Source organism: Cetorhinus maximus, chromosome 10 (assembly GCF_964194155.1).
Source record: "Cetorhinus maximus chromosome 10, sCetMax3.hap1.1, whole genome shotgun sequence".
Classification (NCBI taxonomy): Eukaryota; Metazoa; Chordata; class Chondrichthyes; order Lamniformes; family Cetorhinidae; genus Cetorhinus; species Cetorhinus maximus.
Window position 1 is genome coordinate 25,305,110 of NC_135888.1, and position 22,500 is coordinate 25,327,609.

Consider the following 22,500-nt stretch of genomic DNA (forward strand, 5'->3'; position numbering starts at 1 on the left):
TCCAAAACTGGACACCGTGCTCCAGCTGTGTTCTCACCACAGACCCCTATAATTACAGCAAGACTTCCATATCTTTATATTCCAACCCCCTTGTAATATTAATAGATTCCAGCATTTTCCCTACTACTGATATCGCGATAGCTGTAGTTCCTCGATTTCCCTCCCTGCTTTCGTAAAGAGCAGGAATTTCACTAAACTGTCCAACACAGCTTGCTCTATGTTTCTGCGTGACGTTGCGTACGAGATCTGTTCCATAGGGACCACTCTCGAATCCAGGGTGCTCTGAAAGACCAGAACCAATACATCCACTATCTCTGCAAACACCTCTTTAAAAACTCTGGGATGTAGGCCATCAGGTCCAAGAGATTTGGCGGCTTTTAGTCTCATTAATTTCTCCAGTACTTTTTCTTTACACATATTAAATACTTTAGGTTCCTCATTCTCATTAGACTCTAGGTTCCCCACAATTTCCGGTATGTTCTGTGTTTTCCACTGTGAAGCCAGACACAAAATATTTACCTAATGTCTGTCATTTCCTTATTCCATTATCATTTCTCCTGTCTCAGTCCCTGGAGACCTATGTTTGCTTTCACTACTCTCTCCTTTCTTAAATACTTGGAGAAGCTCTTACAATCTGTTTTATAATTGCTAGCTTCTCCCGTCTATCAATTTCTTGGTCATCCATTGCTGACTTTTAAAACCTTCCCAATCCTCAGGGTTAACTACTCTTTTTAGCAACATCATAAGCCTCCTTAAATCTAATACGACCCTGAACATCTCCAATTAGCCACTGTTGTAAGACTTTTCCAGTGGAGTTTTTATTTCTCAATGGAATGTATATTTGTTGAGAATTCTGATGTTTTAAAAACACTTGCCACTGCTCATACCATCATATTCTTTAATCTAATTGCCTAACCTATTTCAACCAGCTCGTGCCTCATACCAATGGAATTGGCTTTGCTTAACTTTAAGAGCAAAGTTTTGAACTTAACCACATCACTCTCAAACTTAAGATAATATTCCATCATATTATGATCACTCTTCCCCAGAGGATCCATCACTATAACAATCACAAATTAACCCTGCCTCATTACACAATGCAGAGCGGGATTACTAGGGTTACTCTTGCCTGGGTCCAGAAGAAGGATAAACGAAGCTGGTCTTACCTGGGTATAGCTGTTTGGTTGGAGCACTGAGCTGGGCTGACTTGGTTACTTTATAGGCAACATCGGCAGTCCTTGTTGATTTTCTGTTGGCACAAATACCTATCGTTTTCTGTATTCCTTCGGGGATATTGTGAAGTTCTAGAATCTTCAGGATGTCCACTGGTTCCACTGTTGAAAGAAGGAATAGTGATTACAATTCAGCTGCTGAGTGCCAGAGGTACCCAGGAGCATTTACCCCTCACCCCCCCCCCCCCCGACCTGCCCCACCACCTCCCCCATTCTTCTTCAACAGTCCAATAACAAACAATCCCATTTTCAACGTTATTTGCAAAACTTATCTCCAAATTTACGAACTGACTGATGGTACAAACCTCAAAGGTTTGATTCAAATGTTTTCCTAACAGTTGAAGCACTGGAAGCCATTGTCCTAGAATGCTACAGAACAGGGGGAGGCCACTCAGCCCATCATGCCTATGCCGGCCCTAGAAGGAGAAATCCAATTAGTCCCATCCCCCTGCTCTTTCCCAAAGTCCTGCAAATTTCTCCTTTTCAAGTATTTCTCCAATTCCCTTTTGAAAGTTCCTATTGAATCTGCTTCCATTACCCTTTCAGGCAGGGCCTTCCAGATCACAACAGCTCGCTGCATAAAAAAAACTCTCCTCATCTCCCCCTCTGCTTCGTTTGCCGATTCTCTTCAATCTGTGTCCCGCTGGTTCCCGACCCTCCTGCCGCTGGTAACAGTTCATGGATTGGAACACCTCGATTAAATCCCTCCCCTTAACCTCCTCTGCTCCCAGGAGAACAATCCCAGCTTCTCCAGTCTCTCCACATTAACTGAAGTCCCTCATCCCTGGGAAGAAGAAAAAGATCAGAATAATATGCTTGAATTAACTTAAACCCCCTGATTGGGTCACCCTTCGTTCTTCTGAACCCGGGAGAATAGGAGCCTGGACTGTGCAACCACACCTCATAATCGAGCCCTTTTGGCCCTGGGCATCATTCTGATGAATGGATGCTGCACCCACTCCAATGTCGTCATGACAACAGTCACACACTTCACTGTCTGCAGTGCTCTTCGAGATCGTAAACTACACATTATTAGTGAAAGCCTTTCTTCATTTCTAAATATCAGTCCTGATGTGTGGTGCCCTGGACTGAACACAATGCTACAGACGTGGTCCACCCAGAGCTTTATATTAACTCAAGTATAGCTCCCTTCCTTTTGGACTCCAGCCCTCGAAATGAAGGAAACATTCCTTTTGTCTTTTCAATGGTTTGATAAGGCGACAGTCCTTGTTGGAATCATCAATCATGGACTCTGGATGGAGCAGGCCTGATTGTTAGGCCTGGTAGGGATTTCCCAGGACCGTGAACAAACATCAAACCCTCAACTCCAAATTCCCTTCAGATCTGGGTTTCTGTTCACAGCTGTACTCATCTTTCAGCCAATCCAACATCAAGGGGCTCAAAGAGCAAAGAAACAAGCCTGAACTCTTTCAAATCAAGCTCAGGAATCAGGATTGAAGTCACAACAAATAAACCTGATAAATATATAAATAGTACTTCACTCTCCCTCTGATATGGTCCAGCCCGAGCATGTCTCAGTGTCAGCTCCTGTACGGTCCGTGTGTGTGTGTCTCAGTGTCAGCTCCTGTATAGTCCGTGTGTGTGTCTCAGTGTCAGCTCCTGTATAGTCCGTGTGTGTGTCTCAGTGTCAGCTCCTGTACGGTCCGTGTGTGTGTGTCTCAGTGTCAGCTCCTGTATAGTCCGTGTGTGTGTCTCAGTGTCAGCTCCTGTATAGTCCGTGTGTGTGTCTCAGTGTCAGCTCCTGTACGATCCGTGTGTGTGTGTCTCAGTGTCAGCTCCTGTACGGTCCGTGTGTGTGTGTCTCAGTGTCAGCTCCTGTACGGTCCGTGTGTGTGTGTCTCAGTGTCAGCTCCTGTATAGTCCGTGTGTGTGTCTCAGTGTCAGCTCCTGTACGGTCCGTGTGTGTGTGTCTCAGTGTCAGCTCCTGTACGGTCCGTGTGTGTGTGTCTCAGTGTCAGCTCCTGTACGGTCCGTGTGTGTGTGTGTCAGTGTCAGCTCCTGTACGGTCCGTGTGTGTGTGTCTCAGTGTCAGCTCCTGTACGGTCCGTGTGTGTGTATCTCAGTGTCAGCTCCTGTACGGTCCGTGTGTGTATCTCAGTGTCAGCTCCTGTACGGTCCGTGTGTGTATCTCAGTGTCAGCTCCTGTACGGTCCGTGTGTGTATCTCAGTGTCAGCTCCTGTACGGTCCGTGTGTGTGTGTCTCAGTGTCAGCTCCTGTACGGTCCGTGTGTGTGTGTCTCAGTGTCAGCTCCTGTACGGTCCGTGTGTGTGTCTCAGTGTCAGCTCCTGTACGGTCCGTGTGTGTGTGTCTCAGTGTCAGCTCCTGTACGGTCCGTGTGTGTGTGTCTTAGTGTCAGCTCCTGTACGGTCCGTGTGTGTGTGTCTTAGTGTCAGCTCCTGTACGGTCCGTGTGTGTGTGTCTCAGTGTCAGCTCCTGTACGGTCCGTGTGTGTGTGTCTCAGTGTCCGCTACTGTACGGTCCATGTGTGTGTGTCTCAGTGTCAGCGCCTGTAAGGACCGTGTGTGTGTGTCTCAGTGTCAGCTCCTGTGTGGTCTGTGTGTGTGTGTCTCAGTGTCAGCTCCTGTACGGTCCGTGTGTGTGTGTGTGTGTGTGTGTCTCAGCGTTAGCTCCTGTACGGTCCGTGTGTGTGTCTCAGTGTCAGCTCCTGTACGGTCCGTGTGTGTGTGTCTTAGTGTCAGCTCCTGTACGGTCCGTGTGTGTGTGTCTCAGTGTCAGCTCCTGTACGGTCCGTGTGTGTGTGTCTCAGTGTCAGCTCCTGTACGGTCCGTGTGTGTGTGTCTCAGTGTCAAATCCTGTACGGTCCGTGTGTGTGTGTCTCAGTGTCAGCTCCTGTACGGTCCGTGTGTGTGTGTCTCAGTGTCAGCTCCTGTACGGTCCGTGTGTGTGTGTCTCAGTGTCAGCTCCTGTACGGTCCGTGTGTGTGTGTCTCAGTGTCAGCTCCTGTACGGTCCGTGTGTGTGTGTCTCAGTGTCAGCTCCTGTAAGGTCCGTGTGTGTGTCTCAGTGTCAGCTCCTGTACGGTCCGTGTGTGTGTGTCTTAGTGTCAGCTCCTGTACGGTCCATGTATGTGTGTCTCAGTGTCAGCTCCTGTATGGTCCGTGTGTGTGTATCTCAGTGTCAGCTCCTGTACGGTCCGTGTGTGTGTGTCTCAGTGTCAGCTCCTGTACGGTCCATGTATGTGTGTCTCAGTGTCAGCTCCTGTACGGTCCGTGTGTGTGTGTCTCAGTGTCAGCTCCTGTACGGTCCGTGTGTGTGTGTCTCAGTGTCAGCTCCTGTACGGTCCGTGTGTGTGTATCTCAGTGTCAGCTCCTGTACGGTCCGTGTGTGTGTGTCTCAATGTCAGCTCCTGTACGGTCTGTGTGTGTGTGTCTCAATGTCAGCTCCTGTACGGTCCATGTGTGTGTGTGTCTCAGTGTCAAATCCTGTACGGTCCGTGTGTGTGTGTCTCAGTGTCAGCTCCTGTACAGTCCGTGTGTGTGTGTCTCAGTGTCAGCTCCTGTACGGTCCGTGTGTGTGTGTCTCAGTGTCAGCTCCTGTATGGTCCGTGTGTGTGTGTCTCAGTGTCAGCTCCTGTACGGTCCGTGTGTGTGTGTCTCAGTGTCAGCTCCTGTAAGGTCCGTGTGTGTGTCTCAGTGTCAGCTCCTGTACGGTCCGTGTGTGTGTGTCTTAGTGTCAGCTCCTGTACGGTCCATGTATGTGTGTCTCAGTGTCAGCTCCTGTACGGTCCGTGTGTGTGTATCTCAGTGTCAGCTCCTGTACGGTCCGTGTGTGTGTGTCTCAGTGTCAGCTCCTGTACGGTCCATGTATGTGTGTCTCAGTGTCAGCTCCTGTACGGTCCGTGTGTGTGTGTCTCAGTGTCAGCTCCTGTACGGTCCGTGTGTGTGTGTGTCTCAGTGTCAGCTCCTGTACGGTCCGTGTGTGTGTGTCTCAGTGTCAGCTCCTGTACGGTCCATGTGTGTGTGTCTGAGTGTCAGCTCCTGTACGGTCCGTGTGTGTGTGTCTCAGTGTCAGCTCCTGTACGGTCCATGTGTGTGTGTCTGAGTGTCATCTCCTGTACGGTCCATGTGTGTGTGTCTGAGTGTCAGCTCCTGAATGGTCCATGTGTGTGTCTCAGTGTCAGCTCCTGTACAGTCCGTGTGTGTGTGTCTCAGTGTCCGCTACTGTACGGTCCATGTGTGTGTGTCTCAGTGTCAGCTCCTGTAAGGTCCGTGTGTGTGTCTCAGTGTCAGCTCCTGTAAGGTCCGTGTGTGTGTGTCTCAGTGTCAGTTCCTGTACGGTCCATGCGTGTGTGTCTGAATGTCAGCTCCTGTACGGTCCATGTGTGTGTGTCTGAGTGTCAGCTCCTGTACGATCCGTGTGTGCGTGTGTCTCAGTGTCAGCTCCTGTACGGTCCGTGTGTGTGTGTGTCTCAGTGTCAGTTCCTGTACGGTCCGTGTGTGTATCTCAGCGTCAGCTCCTGTAAGGTCCGTGTGTGTGTCTCTCAGTGTCAGTTCCTGTACGGTCTGTGTGTGTGTGTGTCTGAGTGTCAGCTCCTGTACAGTCCATGTGTGTGTGTGTGTGTGTGTGTGTGTCTCAGTGTCAGCTCCTGTACAGTCCATGTGTGTGTGTGTGTGTGTGTCTAAGTGTCAGCTCCTGTACAGTCCATGTGTGTGTGTCTCAGTGTCAGCTCCTGTACAGTCCATGTGTGTGTGTGTGTGTGTGTGTGTGTCTCAGTGTCAGCTCCTGTAAGGTCAGTGTGTGTGTCTCAGTGTCAGCTCCTGTAAGGTCCGTGTGTGTGTGTCTTAGTGTCAGTTCCTGTACGGTCCATGTGTGTGTGTGTGTGTGTGTGTGTCTCAGTGTCAGCTCCTGTACAGTCCATGTGTGTGTGTGTGTGTGTCTCTCAGTGTCAGCTTCTCTCTGAATCCCCTCACCTATCCCACCCACATGTCTACCTGCAGTGCACCTGGCTGTGGGTTACTGTCTTGTTTCTGTGAATCAGAGGAATTCCAAAGGCCCAGTGACTTTGAAAAAAGAAGAAATAGATTTGAATGAGCAGCTGCTGACTGGTAATTGTCAGCTGTAACTGAGCTGTTCACTCTCCCAGGCTATTTGTTTAAGGCCAGCAGGACACACTGCTGAATGAGACTGCCTTCAGTCACTTGGTTTAGCTCCGTGAAACAGAGGCACTCGGGTCCTGCCTTCATTCCGACTGGATCTTCCTCTCTCGGCCTAGAATACACTGCCAGGCAATGTCACTTTGCTTAATAACTGGTGCTGATCGTATAGGAAGACACCAGGTCTGTTCATGTGAAGGTGACGATCAGACAGGATTTGTGTCGCATTCATTTCAGACATTTCAACCTTTTATTTTCAATCCTCCATTAAACCTTCCTCTCTGACTATGCTTTCCATCACTTTTCCTAAGATCTCCATTGGTGGAATTCCCGCTGAGGTCAATGGAGTTTAGAATGGCTCGCCGCATTTTACAGCCCTCTCCCCACCGCTACAGGGCCGGAAAACTCCAGACCATATGTCACTCACCATCAAATTCTATCTGATTAACTCTCCCGTGCAGCACCTAGGACTATATTATCAAGTTACAGGTGATATAGAATCACAAGCTATTGTTGATTAAAAAGTTACAGCAGAACACCTGAACACAAATTCTCCCAAAGCCCTGTGAGTGAGTGTGAACGAGAGTGCTGATTTCACTATATCATGACTCAGGTTATAAAGAACTTCACACTAATCATCATATAGGCGCAACCAGCTCCCTCACCCACCTCTGGTAGGTGCCATAATACCCCAGTGAGAGTCAGTGTGTGTGTTACCCGTACCCCAGTGAGAGTCAGTGTGTGTGGGACCCGTACCCCAGTGAGAGTCAGTGTGTGGGGGACTCATACCCCAGTGAGAGTCAGTGTGTGTGGGACCTGTACCCCAGTGAGAGTCAGTGTGTGTGGGACCCGTACCCCAGTGAGAGTCAGTGTGTGTGGGACCCGTACCCCAGTGAGAGTCAGTGTGTGTGGGACCTGTACCCCAGTGAGAGTCAGTGTGTGTGGGACCCGTACCCCAGTGAGAGTCAGTGTGTGTGGGACCCGTACCCCAGTGAGAGTCAGTGTGTGTGGGACCCGTACCCCAGTGAGAGTCAGTGTGTGTGGGACCTGTACCCCAGTGAGAGTCAGTGTGTGTGGGACCCGTACCCCAGTGAGAGTCAGTGTGTGTGGGACCCGTACCCCAGTGAGAGTCAGTGTGTGTGGGACCCATACCCCAGTGAGAGTCAGTGTGTGTGGGACCCGTACCCCAGTGAGAGTCAGTGTGTGTGGGACCCGTACTCCAGTGAGAGTCAGTGTGTGTGGGACCCGTACTCCAGTGAGAGTCAGTGTGTGTGTGGGATCCGTACCCCAGTGAGAGTCAGTGTGTGTGGGATCTGTACCCCAGTGAGAGTCAGTGTGTGTGGGACCCGTACCCCAGTGAGAGTCAGTGTGTGTGGGACCCGTACCCCAGTGAGAGTCAGTGTGTGTGGGACCTGTACCCCAGTGAGAGTCAGTGTGTGTGGGACCTGTACCCCAGTGAGAGTCAGTGTGTGTGGGACCCGTACCCCAGTGAGAGTCAGTGTGTGTGGGACCCATACCCCAGTGAGAGTCAGTGTGTGTGGGACCCGTACCCCAGTGAGAGTCAGTGTGTGTGGGACCCGTACTCCAGTGAGAGTCAGTGTGTGTGGGACCCGTACTCCAGTGAGAGTCAGTGTGTGTGGGACCCATACTCCAGTGAGAGTCAGTGTGTGTGTGGGATCCGTACCCCAGTGAGAGTCAGTGTGTGTGGGATCTGTACCCCAGTGAGAGTCAGTGTGTGTGGGACCCGTACCCCAGTGAGAGTCAGTGTGTGTGGGACCCGTACCCCAGTGAGAGTCAGTGTGTGTGGGACCCGTACTCCAGTGAGAGTCAGTGTGTGTGTGGGACCCGTACTCCAGTGAGTCACTGATCTGAAGTTTTCTCACGTCGGGTGGGCTCAGTGGGAATGGGTGGGGCAGTCATGGAGCTGACCGCCAGCTGCGATTGGCTCCGCACTGCCATTTTATGCGGGTGGGCCAATTAAGGCCCGTCCAGCATAAGGCGGGAGCGGTAGCGCTGAGTGTTCCTGTGCGGGCGGGGGGAGGAGGGAGAGTCGGGGCCAGCGCTCTTTCACATTTTTAAATATGGTGCCCGGATATGATGACAGGGCCTGAGCCATCCAGCCCGCCCCACCTCAAAACACTTTGGGAAAACCCCAACGACATAACTAACGGGGTCAGCATTCCACAACACGGCATGAATTCCCACCGCCCAATACAGCGGGAAACATTTCCTGTTCCCAGCCCCGGAATAGAGAATTCCGCCCGTGCTTTTTGTTGCCAGATAAATCCGAGGAAAATGTCAAGAACCCCCCCAGGATCTTCATTAAGTTCACTGGGTGTGTAAATCGTGAGGTTCTGTGGATTGATTTGGATTTCCAAGAAATTTCACCACAATCCTGCAGCTGCTTCATGATGATATGACTGTCACTGTTTTGAGTGGGAGATCTGAAACAGACACTTTTAAAATCAGCACTGGTATCAGGCAAGACTGTGCGATAGCTGCCTTATGTTTTACAATCTACCCGACAGTGACTATTCACCTCATCAAAGACCAACTGCCCTCTGGGGTGAGTATTAAATACCACCCCGATGGAAACTCTTTAACCTCAGTCGCCTCCATGTCAAATCTCAAAAATTCGCTGCTTCAGACGTACCTGATCTACAGATTGAGGATGAGGCAGTCTCGTTGTCCACTCTGCACCAGATTTACAAGCCACTGTCCATCTCTTCAATTCTGCACACAAGGGACTCACCCTGTCCTTGAACATTGTCAAAACTAAACTCATGTCAACCCACATCTGGTCAGCCAAATATTCCACCTCCCATCTCTGTTGAAGGAGAAACTCTGGAATATGTTCAGCACATCCCATACCTTGGCAGCCACCTCTCCCAAAAGGCTGTCATTGACAAGATCGAACACCAGATCAGCTGCACCAGCTCCACCTTCTACAAACGACACCAGCGAGTGTTTAACAACAGAGACCTCCACAAGTCAACTAAAGTCCTAGTGTACAGAGCAGTTGTCATCACCACACTCCTGTACTGCAGTGAGGCCGGGACTGTGTATCAGCGACACATTAGAGCACTAGAGAAATTCCATCGGCAGTGCCTCCACCACATCCTCTGGATTCGGAGGACCGTTGAACACACACTAGTGTCCTTCTTGAAGCCGGCTCCATAAGCATTCGGGCAAAACTCCAGCAGAATCAGCTTCCATGGACTGGACGCTGTGTCTTGATGGTTGAAAAGTGTCTCTCTGCCACTCCTGTTTTCTCAACTCTCAAATGGCCAATGTTCCGGGGGAGGACAAAGGAAACACTTCGACAACACTCAAACTCTCCTCGAAACACGGCAGCACTGACATTAATGACTGGGAGGAGCTCGCTAACAATCATTCAAAATGGCGACAACTTGTCCATCGAGCTGCTTCTCGCTTTGAGTCACAACGTCTCAATGATGAGGCAGAGTGGGGCAGAGAAGGAAATAAAAATAAGAAAATCCTGCACTCCGGGTCCAACTGCCTCATGGGACGTCCTGCCCCATGTGTTCAGAGATCCGTGGGTCAAGAATTGGCCTGTTCAGTCACTTACTGCAGAGGCTATGGGCCCTGACAATATTCTGCCAATAGTACTGATGACTTGTGCTCCAGAACTTGCCACGCCCCTAGCCAAGCTGTTCCAGCACAGCTACAACACTGCCATCTACCCAGCAATGTGGAAAATTGCCCAGGTATGTCCTGTACACAAAAAACAGGACAAATCCAATCTGGCCAGTTACCACCCTGTCAGTTTACTCTCGATCATCAGTAAAGTGATGGAAGGGCCCATCAACAACGCCATCAAGCGGCATTTCCTTAGCAATAACCTGCTGATGCCCAGTTTGGGTTCCACCAGGGCCACTCAGCCCCTGACCTCATGACAGCCTTGGTTCAAACATGGACAAAAGAGCTGAACTCCAGAGCTGAGGGGAGAGTGACTGCCCTTCACATCAAGACAGCATTTGACCGAATGTGGCATCAAGGAGCCCTAGCAAAACTGGAGTCAATGAGAATCAGGGGAAAAACTCTCCGCTGGTTGGAGTCATACCTAGCACAAAGGAAGATGGTTGTGGTTGTTGGAGGTCAGTCATCTCAGCTCCACGACATCACTGCAGGAGTTCCTCAGGGTAGTGTCCTTGGCCCAACCACCTTCAGCTGCTTCATCAATGACCTTCCTTCCATCATTAGGTCAGAAGTGGGGATGTTCACTGGTGATTGCACAATGTTCAGCACTATTCACAACTCCTCAGATACTGAAGCAGTCTATGTCCAAATGCAGCAAGATCTGGACAATATCCAGGCTTGGGCTGACAAGTGGCAAGTAACACTCACGCCACACAAGTGCCAGGCAATGACCATCTCCAACAAGAGAATCTAATCATCTCCCCTTGATTTTCAATGGCATTACTATCACTGAATCCCCCACTGTCAAAATCCTGGGGGTTACCATTGACCAGAAACTGGACCAGCCATATAAATACTGTGGCTACAAGGGCAGGTCAGAGGCTGGAAATCCTGCGACGAGTAACTCACCTCCTGACTCCGCAAACCCTGTCCACCATCTACAAGGTACAAGTCAGGAGTGTGAGGGAATATTCCCCACTTGCCTGGATGAGTGCAGCTCCCACAACACTCAAGAAGCTTGACACCATTCCGGACAAAGCAGCCCCGCTTGATTGGCACCACATCCACAAACATTCACTCCCTCCAAATACTGATGCACAGTAGCAGCAGGGTATACCATCTACAAGATGCACTGCAGCAACTCACCAAGGCTCCTTCGACAGCACCTTCCAAACCTGTGACCACTACCATCTAGAAGGACAAGGGCAGCAGGTGCATGGGGACACCACCACCTGGAAGTTCCCCTTCAATCCACTTACCATCCTGACTTGGTAATATATCACCGTTCCTTCACTGTCGCTGGGTCAAAATCCTGCAACTCCCTCCCTAACAGCACTGTGGGTGTACCTACACCTCATGGACTGCAGCGGTTCAAGAAGGCAGCTCACCAACACCTTCTCATGGCAAATTAGGCTGTGCCAGCCTAGCCAGTGATGGCCATGTCATGTGAAAGAATAAGAAGGTGGTCCAAGGCAGAAATCCATGACCCTGAGGAGATATCATCCTCGAGTCAACGGATAGCCGATGACGAGGGACAAGAGACTCACGTCACAAGATGGCGAGTGACAGTACTTAAAGAGAAAGGGGAGAAACCTTGCTGAAAGTGGTTGTGCGTGTCCTGGGAATGAGAATTTCCAGAATAAGCCTACACTTGCTTCAAGAGGCCCTCACACAGAGAGAGCTGTAAAGCCTTGTTCAGCTCCAGTGGGCGGTTAACTATTCCAATTAACCTAACGGAAATGTCAAAGGCAAAATGTGTAATAAACGTCATGTATCTCCTGCCCTGGCCATAAAGGGCATGGTTGTTTAAATATCCTGAGTCGCACTACATGGAATGAACAGATTTTTTCACTTGAGCTCAACAGTTCCAGTAAAATCCTTGGAGAATAATATTCACGGAACAGATCATGTTGCCTAAGATTCTGCCATTGCACTTGACAGGGAACTCAGGAAATTAGGAGCTGGAGTAGGCCATTTGGCCCCTTGGGCCTGCTCCGTAATTCAATACAATCATGGCTGACCTTCGACCTCACCAACTCCACTTTCCGGTCCTATCTCCATATTCCTCAGTTCCTTTAGTGCACAAGCGTCTGTCAGTCTCTATCTTGAATATACTCAATGCCTGAGCATCCACAGCTCTCTGGGGTAGAGAATTCCAAAGATTCACAAACCTCTGAGTTCCTCATCTCAGTTTGAAGTAGCCAACCCCTTATCCTGAGACTGTGACCCTGTGATTTGTGGGGGAAACAGCCTCGCAGCAGCAATTCAATCAAGCCCCTTAAGAATTTTATAGGTTTCAATGAGATCACCTGTCATTCTTCTAAATTCTAGGGAATACAGACACATCCTATTCAATGTGTCTTGGTAGAATAATCATCTAATCCCTGGAATCATCTAATGAGCATTCATCGCATCCCCTACAGGGCTAGTATCTCCTTCCCTCGGTAAAGAGACCAACACTGTAGACAGCACTCCAGGTGTGGTCACACCAATCTCTTTCTAATTGTAGTAAGACTTCTTTACTCTTATACTCCAATCCCTTTGTAACAAAGATTAAGTCAACATTTGTTTGCCTGACTTATCTGTATGGTAACTTTCTACCATTCATCTCAGTCCCATTGAATCCAACATTCTCTAGTCCTCACCATAGAAGAAACTAAAGTGAATAACTTCACACTTTCCCACATTTTATTTTCATGAGGACATCATCCAAAACTCCCCTTTGTTCATTCCCCTTCCCAATAGCAAGGGTCCTGACATCCTCGTGGACCAGCACAGCCCAAAATGCGCACAATGACCCAGGGCAGCACCACCTTTGAAAGGTGCTATACAAATGCCAGTCTTTCTTTGTCTCTTATCAATCAGATTCTGCAATGTAGATACATCATTACAAAAACTTCCAGGAAATTCTGAGCCACTGAGTTAATTCACACAGATGCAATTTTTCACATCAGTCACTGCATGGTGTCCGCCATGAATCCCAGCTTTAACTGTCCCCTCTCCCTGATCCCAGAGCAGCCCGGGGTAGGATGGGGCGGTCAGTCCGATTGTGATTCTGGGGCCTGGTAAAGCCTGAGATCTGGACCCCTGCCTCCTGTCTGTGAACAGACACAGAATGAGAAAATGCAGGAATTGTGAATGGACAATCTCAGCAATGGCAGCAGAAGAGAAATTCCTAAAAAAAATTCTTCAGGAAAACGAGAGGAATAAATGAGATATTAAATAACGCTTTGACAGCACATTCCAATGGTGAGGTGACAAAACTGGTGTAAGGCATTTGGAGACTGGGGGAGGTGAATTTACCTCTGACTTCGCATCAGTATGTTCCCTTTTCCCTCCTCTGTACCCATTTGCTAATTGGTTGATAAACCCACATGAACTCACACGCTGCTAACGGTCCAAAGTTGAGAGTAAACTGCAGGTTCCCTCGGAGTGAGATATGGCTGCATTTCCAATAGCAGTTCCATCTTGGTGTCCAGCCAGGTTAGGAGCTGTCAAGCAGGAAGCTCCCCTTTCATCCTCTCCCTCTAGCCTGTCAGATGACGGCATTGGACATTGCCGAGTGGTTCACAAGTTCACAGGGTACAGGAGTGGGGTGTTTATTTGACCAGATTAGTAATAAAGAAAGCTGGGCTAATAAACATTAGGACGTGGAAGTGCATGATCCAATTGACCAATCAGTGATCAATCGCTAACAATGAGTTTACAACTGATCCAGACATGAGGTGAGGAAAACCTCCAGTGGGGGAGAGATTCGGGAAAAACAGGTCCAAAACTCCTTGTTCTTTCCCAAGCCACACTTTATTTTAAACCACAATATTTATAGCACAGAAATAGGACATAAGACCCAGCGGGTCCACACTGCTCGTGTTCTTGATACGCTCTACATGAGACTCTTCATCTCACCCTATCAGCATATCCTCCTATCCCTTTCTCCCTCGTGAGTTTATCGAGCTTCTACATATATCCAATATCTATACTGTTCATCTCAGTCACTCCCTGTGGGAGCGAGTTCCACATTCTCACCGCTCTCTGGGTAAAGGAGTTTCTCCTGAATCCCCGATTGAATTTGAGTTTTAGTGACCACCTTATGCTGATGGTCACTAACTCCCATGGAATGCTCAAATTACCTTTTTACTCTATTTCTAAATGTTATTTTCTGAAAGGGTTCCATCTGGTTCCTTGGAATGAGTTAGTATGAACTGCTCCTGCTATCTCCCTTGGAGCCCTTTCCTTAGATTACCCTCTCCAGAAAATGTTAAATCCATAACAACATATATTACAGGCTGGGGGGAATCGAGAATTAAAAATAGATGATCGATACACGTAAATCCATATATGATGTTACATGGGAAGTGGCGGGGGGGGTCAGCAGAGTCGGGGGAGCAGGGGTGAGCAGCGCCAAGGGTGCGGGGGTGAGCGGAATCGGGCATGTTGGGGTGGGGGGAGGAACGAGGTGTGCTGGTGCTGGGGGTGGGGTGGGGGGGGGGGGGGGGTGAGCAGAGTCGGGGGGTGAGGGGGTAAACAGTGCCGTGGGTGCCAGTTTGGGGGTGGGCGATGAGCAGAATCAGGGGTGTGGAGGTGAGCAGCGCCATGGGTGCTGGGGTGGGGGTGGGTATGGGGGAAGGATGAGCAGAGTCGGGGGTGTGGGGGTAAGCAGTGCCGTGGGTGCCAGGGTGGGGATGGATGAGCAGGGTCGGGGGAGTGGGTGGGGTGGTGGTGAGCTGTCACAGAGGTGCAGGAGGGATGTGAGGGGGGTGATCAGGATTGTGTGTGGGGAGGGGGAGAGTGATAGGTGTGCTGGCATGCTTCTGCATTGATTGAAAACTCTACACTAAGAATAGCTGTCAATAAATCCAGGTAAGAATCGGTCTAAGTTCCAGGCAAACAACCCAAGTCTTAACATTGAGTCCCAGGGACACAATCAGCAGGGCTCCCATAGAGCCAATTCTGGCAAACTAGAAGTCCTGGGCTTGATGTAAATCAGCTGCCAGGAACCTGCGCTGTCATCGAGACTCTCAACAGCAGTGATCGTCTCAATGGTCACAGTTGTTGGGTCAGAAAGGTCCGGTCCAATGATTGTGGATTTGTTGGATTGTCTTTAAAACCTTCACCTGGTCATTAAAATAAAAGCAAAATACTGCGGCCGCTGGAAATCCGAAATAAAAACAGAAAATGCTGAAAAAACTCAGCAGGCCTGGCAGCATTTGTGGAGAGAGAAACAGGGTTAATGTTTCGAATCCAATATGACTCTTCTTCAGAACGGGGGAGAGGTAAAAATGCGATGGGTTTGTAATTGAAAATGGGTAGGGGGGTGCGGAGGGTGGGGTGCAGGTGGAGGTTAATTGACAAAGATGTCATGGAACACAATGGTCCAGAGTAGGTGCTAATAGCAGAATAAAAGTCAGGACAAGATACAGGCTAGCACTTAAAAATTCCATTTTGAATTTTTTCTTCCCCCAAGCTGTTACAATGTTCCAGTGAAGCCCAAAGCAAACTGGAGGAACAGCACCTCATCTTCCGATTAGGCACTTTACAGCCTTCCGGACTTAATATTGAGTTCAACAACTTCAGATCATGAACGCTGTCCTCCATTTAGATTTCTTTCCCCCCAGTGCCAGTCTGTATCTCGCTCTCATGTTTTTGCTTTCAGACAGTGCTGACCCTTTCTCTGCCATTAGCACATTCTGCTATTTCGCTTTCGAACAGTCCTGACCTCTATTCTGCTATTAACACCTACTCCAGGCCAAAGCTTTAGTCTTTAATATCAACATTAGCACTCCGTCTGCCTTGTGTTCCATGACCTTTTTGTCGTTTACCTCTCCTGACCTCCAACCGATCCCTGACCTTTTATTTTATCCACCTGCCCCTCCCCCCTTTTTCGACAGCAGAAAACCCATCACATTCCCACCTCTCTTTAGTTCAGAAGAAGGGTCATACGGGCTCGAAACGATAACTCTGTTTGTCTCTCCACAGGCGCTGCCAGACCTGCTGAGTTTTTCCAACATTTTCTCTTTTTATTTCACCAGTTCACTAATGTCCTTAAGGGAATGATCTGCCAGTCTTACTCAGTCTGGGCCTATACGAAATACCAGACTGACAGCAACACGACTGAGCCCTAACTCATCTCTGAAGCGATCACTCAGTTTATATCAAACTCACTCCCAGCAGTTTAAGGCAGCAGCTCACCACCAGCACCTGAGGGCAACTAGGGCAATAAATGGCGGTCTTGCCAGTGATGACCACATCCTAAGAATATTTTTCTAGGCCACGTGCCAAAAAACAATCCCGTAAAATAAGCAGGAAAAAAATGAACCCTTAGAGACTGAGCACATATTTCAGAGAAGAACATGCAATGTCTTTAACACACAAACTCTCCGATACTGTACATTTCAGAGATTTGAACCGAGGGTAATGTGACGCTGAGACAATGAGTGTTTCGGGAAAGGGCAGTGAAGGTTTGGGTGAAAATGTGGGTTTTAAAGTTTTGAATGGAGTAGCGGAAAAGAGGGAGATCTAGAGAACAGAATGTAGGTAACAGAAACCTCTGTTACCAAAGGTAGAGTAGCTAAGGGTAGAGATGGTACGTGGGTGAACTACTGAAAATATGTCAGCTTCATGGCCACGGTCTTTGTTTTCTACCCATGTCTCTCTCTCTCTCTCTCTCTCTGTGTGTCTCTCCCTCTTTCCCTCTTACGTCACCCATTACAGACATTCTTATGAAGCATGTTCATTGTTTTTCCTGGGAGTGACGTTCTTTAGTAATTTTAGGAGGGGAATGGGGTAGGAATTGTAATGATTTATGAAAAAGAGGCTTCAACTTTAGGGACCTTCAAGGAACATTGATTGGATTGATGTGACTTTTATGACTTTATTGTCTCGTTCATTATTTTAAACGCGCTGGAATAATTTTTAGTGCATATTTAAGCAGTCAGATTTTGGTGATGATGGTGATGTAAATTTACTTCTTCATGTAGGTGTGATTATCAATAACACGGTGCCTGCAATGGATTTCCAAATGGACAACACACTTGAATATTTATATATGTTAGTAAATTGCGGGGGGGGGGGCTGGGAAATTCAGGAGTCTGGAAATATAAAACCAAAGGAGATTGGACGGGCCCTGATTTGTGACCCTCTGCACACAGGTACTGAGTTCTCCAGCACTACTCGCGGAAGCTCCAGATCTCAGCATTGGCACATCAGCGAGACTGAAAGCACAGAGTCCCAGAGGGAAAGTCTGAGCAACAGCTTCCATCCCAAACATATATCACCCATTATCCCTTCTACCTGCCAATCCCATCCCAGGGTAACCTTGTATCAATCCATCTGATCAAATACGTTAACATTGTGCCCCCCCCTTCTCTAACTGTCCCAAACGTTAACATTGTGCCCCCCCTCCCCGTCCCACACGTTAACATTGTGCCCCCCCCATCACCGTCCCACACGTTAACATTGTGGCCCCCCCATCACCGTCCCACACGTTAACATTGTGCCCCCCCTCTCCCCGTCCCACACGTTAACATTGTGCCCCCCCCATCACCGTCCCACACGTTAACATTGTGCCCCCCCTCCCCGTCCCACACGTTAACATTGTGCCCCCCCTCTCCCCGTCCCACACGTTAACATTGTGCCCCCCCTCTCCCCGTCCCACACGTTAACATTGTGCCCCCCCCATCACCGTCCCACACGTTAACATTGTGCCCCCCCTCCCCGTCCCACACGTTAACATTGTGCCCCCCCCTCCCCGTCCCACACGTTAACATTGTGCCCCCCCTCCCCGTCCCTCACGTTAACATTGTGCCCCCCCTCCCCGTCCCACACGCTAACATTGAGCCCCCCCCTCCCGTTAACATTGTGCTCCCCCTCCCCGTCCCTCACGTTAACATTGTGCCCCCCCTCCCCGTCCCACACGCTAACATTGAGCCCCCCCCTCCCGTTAACATTGTGCCCCCCCTCCCCGTCCCACACGTTAACATTGTGCCCCCCCTCCCCGTCCCACACGCTAACATTGAGCCCCCCCCCCGTTAACATTGTGCTCCCCCTCCCCGTCCCTCACGTTAACATTGTGCCCCCCCTCCCCGTCCCACACGCTAACATTGAGCCCCCCCCTCCCGTTAACATTGTGCTCCCCCTCCCCGTCCCTCACGTTAACATTGTGCCCCCCCTCCCCGTCCCACACGCTAACATTGAGCCCCCCCCTCCCGTTAACATTGTGCCCCCCCTCCCCGTCCCACACGTTAACATTGTGCCCCCCCCCTCCCCGTCCCACACGTTAACATTGTGCCCCCCTCTCCCCGTCCCACACGTTAACATTGTGCCCCCCCCCTGTCCCACACGTTAACATTGTGCCCCCCCCCTGTCCCACACGTTAACATTGTGCCCCCTCCCCGTCCCACACGTTAACATTGTGCCCCCCCCTCCCCGTCCCACACGTTAACATTGTGCCCCCCCCTCCCCGTCCCACACGCTAACATTGTGCCCCCCCGCCGTCCCACACGTTAACATTGTGCCCCCCCTCCCCGTCCCACACGTTAACATTGTGCCCCACCTCTCTCCCCGTCCCACACGTTAACATTGTGCCCCACCTCTCTCCCCGTCCCACACGTTAACATTGTGCCCCCCGCCGTCCCACACGTTAACATTATGCCCCCCCCCTCCCCGTCCCACACGTTAACATTGTGCCCCCACCTCTCTCCCCGTCCCACACGTTAACATTGTGCCCCCCCCGTCCCACACGTTAACATTGTGCCCCCACCTCTCTCCCCGTCCCACACGTTAACATTGTGCCCCCCCCGTCCCACACGTTAACATTGTGTCCCCCCCTGTCCCACACGTTAACATTGTGCCCCCCCGTCCCACACGTTAACATTGTGCACCCCCCCCCGTCCCACACGTTAACATTGTGCCCCACCACCACCCCGTCCCACACGTTAACATTGTGCCCCACCACCACCCCGTCCCACACGTTAACATTGTGCCCACCACCCCCCGTCCCACACGTTAACATTGTGCCTCCCTCCCCGTCCCACACGTTAACATTGTGCCCCCTCCCCGTCCCACACGTTAACACTGTGCCCCCCCCCGTCCCACACGTTAACATTGTGCCCCCCCCGTCCCACACGTTAACATTGTGCCCCCCCTCCCCGTCCCACACGTTAACATTGTGCCCCCCTCCCCCACCATCCCACACGTTAACATTGTGCCCCCCCCACCCTCCCCGTCCCACACGTTAACATTGTGCCCCCCCCTCTCCCCGTCCCACACGTTAACATTGTGCCCCCCCCCTCACCCCGTCCCACACGTTAACATTGTGCCCCCCCCCTCACCCCGTCCCACACGTTAACATTGTGCCCCCCCTCCCCGTCCCACACGTTAACATTGTGCCCCCCCCATCACCGTCCCACACGTTAACATTGTGCCCCCCCCTCCCCGTCCCACACGTTAACATTGTGCCCCCCTCACCCCGTCCCACACGTTAACATTGTGCCCCCCTCCCCCACCATCCCACACGTTAACATTGTGCCCCCCCCGTCCCACACGTTAATATTGTGCCCCCCCCCTCCCCGTCCCACACGTTAACATTGTGCCCCCCCTCCCCGTCCCACACGTTAACATTGAGCCCCCCCCCCACCCCCGTCCCACACGTTAATATTGTGCCCCCCCCCCACTCCCCGTCCCACACGTTAACATTGTGCCCCCGCCCCCCCCTCCCCGTCCCACACGTTAACATTGTGCCCCCGCCCCCCCCTCCCCGTCCCACACGTTAACATTGTGCCCCCCCCTCCCCGTCCCACACGTTAACATTGTGCCCCCCCCCCCCCGTCCCACACGTTAACATTGAGCAACCCCCCAACTCCCCGTCCCACACGTTAACATTGAGCAACCCCCCAACTCCCCGTCCCACACGTTTACATTGTGCCCCCCCCCTCCCCGTCCCACACGTTAACATTGTGCCCCCCCCCCCCCGTCCCACACGTTAACATTGTGCCCCCGCCCCCCCTTCCCCGTCCCACACGTTAACATTTCACCCCCCCCCCTCCCCGTCCCACACGTTTACATTGTGCCCCCCCTCTCTAACCGTCCCACACGTTAACATTGTGCCCCCCCCTCCCCGTCCCACACGTTAATATTGTGCCCCCCCCTTCACCCCGTCCCACACGTTAGCATTGTGCCCCCCCCCTCTCCCCGTCCCACACGTTAGCATTGTGCCCCCCCCCTCTCCCCGTCCCACACGTTAACATTGTGCCCCCCCTCCCCGTCCCACACGGATTGTGCCCCCCCCCTCACCCCGTCCCACACGTTAACATTGTGCCCCCCCTCCCCGTCCCACACGTTAACATTGTGCCACCCCCCTCCCCGTCCTACACGTTAACATTGTGCCCCCCCCTCCCCGTCCCACACGTTAACATTGTGACCCCCCTCCCCGTCCCACACGTTAACATTGTGCCCCCCCCTCCCCGTCCCACACGTTAACATTGTGCCCCCCCGTCCCACACGTTAACATTGTGCCCCCCCGTCCCACATGTTAATATTGTGCCCCCCCTCCCCGTCCCACATGTTAATATTGTGCCCGTCCCACATGTTAATATTGTGCCCCCCCCTCACTCCCCGTCCCACACGTTAATATTGTGCCCCCCCTCACTCCCCATCCCATAAAGTTGTTCTTTCCCATATCCTTCAACATATCCAAATCTCTCTCCTTTGCCCTCTATCCCTGATCTTACCGCCCTCTCTCCCTCTCAGATCTTTCACTCTTCCAGCAAAAGACCTTTCAGCTCCTTCCTGAATTTACCACCACTTTCCCCCTTCTGCGCCCTCCCTGGCCAGTCAGTCCCACACATTCCCCAGCCTCTGTGTGAAGTTCAATTTATACGTCTGTCCCTTTTCTGAATTTTGATTGTTGCTCCTAGTCAGAGTTTTTTGGACACATAAAATAATTTATCAGGGTCCAAATTTTCGTGCTGTTAGAATCTTAACTTGATAATGTGACCCCCTGAGACTTGTTTCCTTGAGGGCTGTGTTAAGAATCAGACAAAGAGAGAGAGAGAGAGCAACTTTTACATCAGAGAGGCCACAGACATTGAGACACAAATCAGAGAGCAGACAGAATAAAGTCAGTCACTTTCTACCAAGTGATCTCATTCTGGAGCTATGTGGCTGTGGAGTGTAGGCTGCAAATACTGCTAACTCGCTGATCCTCGTAAATCAGTCACCTCTCAGAACATTTTCCATCTGGAACAGGAATTTCGATTTAAGTGTTTTTGTTGGAGCAGGGGATACTGTATGGTGGAAAAGAATGGGAAGTGGTTTGGCATGTTGGAATCCCATGCCTGGGTTACAGTTCCACAGGGAGAGAGCTTACCCAGAGGCTGCACTCAATTCCTTTCACAAGGTAAGGCTAGGTACTTCAGTGGGGCCAAGTCTCGCCAGCCTGCCATGTACATCAGAGAGTTGTGCCCATCAGAGAATTGTGCCCGCAAAGTGGGTATGAATATACATGTTGTACAATATTAAAAGCGCGCAGGAACATAGACAAGTGTTTGAAGATGATGGGACAAATTGAGAAGGCTGTTAAATCTTTGGTTTTATAAAGAGAGCCATCAAGTAAAAAGTAAGGATGTTCTGCTAAAGTTTCCTAAACCATGGCTCGGCCCCAGCTGGAGTGGTGGATCCAATTCTGGACACCAGGTTTCAGTGAGCATTTGGTGAAAGTACCTTATACACAAACAATACAATTGGTCAGTTTGGGTACAAATCTGCCCGAAACCCCCTGGGGTTAAACATTATTCTCCAGGGGAGACCTGCAGCAACCTGGAAGGAATATCATTGATAAGCTTTATGCAGGCCTGACAGCATCTGCGGACAGGAATACAACTAACGTTTCGAGTCCACCAGAAGAGTCATACGGACTCGAAACATCAACTGTCTTCCTCTCCGCAGACGCTGTCAGACCTGCTGAGTTTTTCCAGCTATTTTTGTTTTTGTTTCTGATTTCCAGCATCCGCAGTATTTTGCTTTTATCTTAAGGAATATGGTAAGGCAATGATATTCATTGGCAGCATTAAAAATAATTTGTTGATTTGGTATAAAAATATTGGACATGGGATAAATGTCAGTTTGACTCATGGTCAAAAATCATCCAGTCAGGGAATTAAAATACTATTTGTTTTCTAATTCGTTCAGGAAGGGAGGATTGTGATTTTGGACAACCAATGGAAGGAGAGTGGGGGTGAGGTGGCAAGTGTTGGCAATTCTAAACCTGGGCTTTAGCTCCCATCACACACACGCACTCTCACTCTCTCTCGCGCCCACACGCACTCTCACCCTCACTCTCTCTCGCGCCCACACGCACTCTCACCCTCACTCTCTCTCGCGCCCACACGCACTCTCACCCTCACTCTCTCACGCGCCCACACTGACACTCTCACTCTCCCTCTCTCACACGCGCCCTCTCCCTCTCTCACACGCGC

At 50.6% G+C, this 22,500-nt stretch overlaps 1 protein-coding gene across 2 annotated transcripts in view; it reads right to left on the reverse strand.

The window, feature by feature from the left end:
- Window positions 1-22,500, reverse strand: part of col5a1 (procollagen, type V, alpha 1) — a 357,252-nt gene that overhangs the window by 308,085 nt on the left and 26,667 nt on the right. For both annotated transcript variants that reach the window (XM_078550223.1, XM_078550222.1), the window contains exon 2: window positions 1,167-1,334. In XM_078550223.1, coding sequence (XP_078406349.1) covers window positions 1,167-1,334 — 168 coding nt within the window. The remainder of the gene's footprint in view (window positions 1-1,166; window positions 1,335-22,500) is intronic.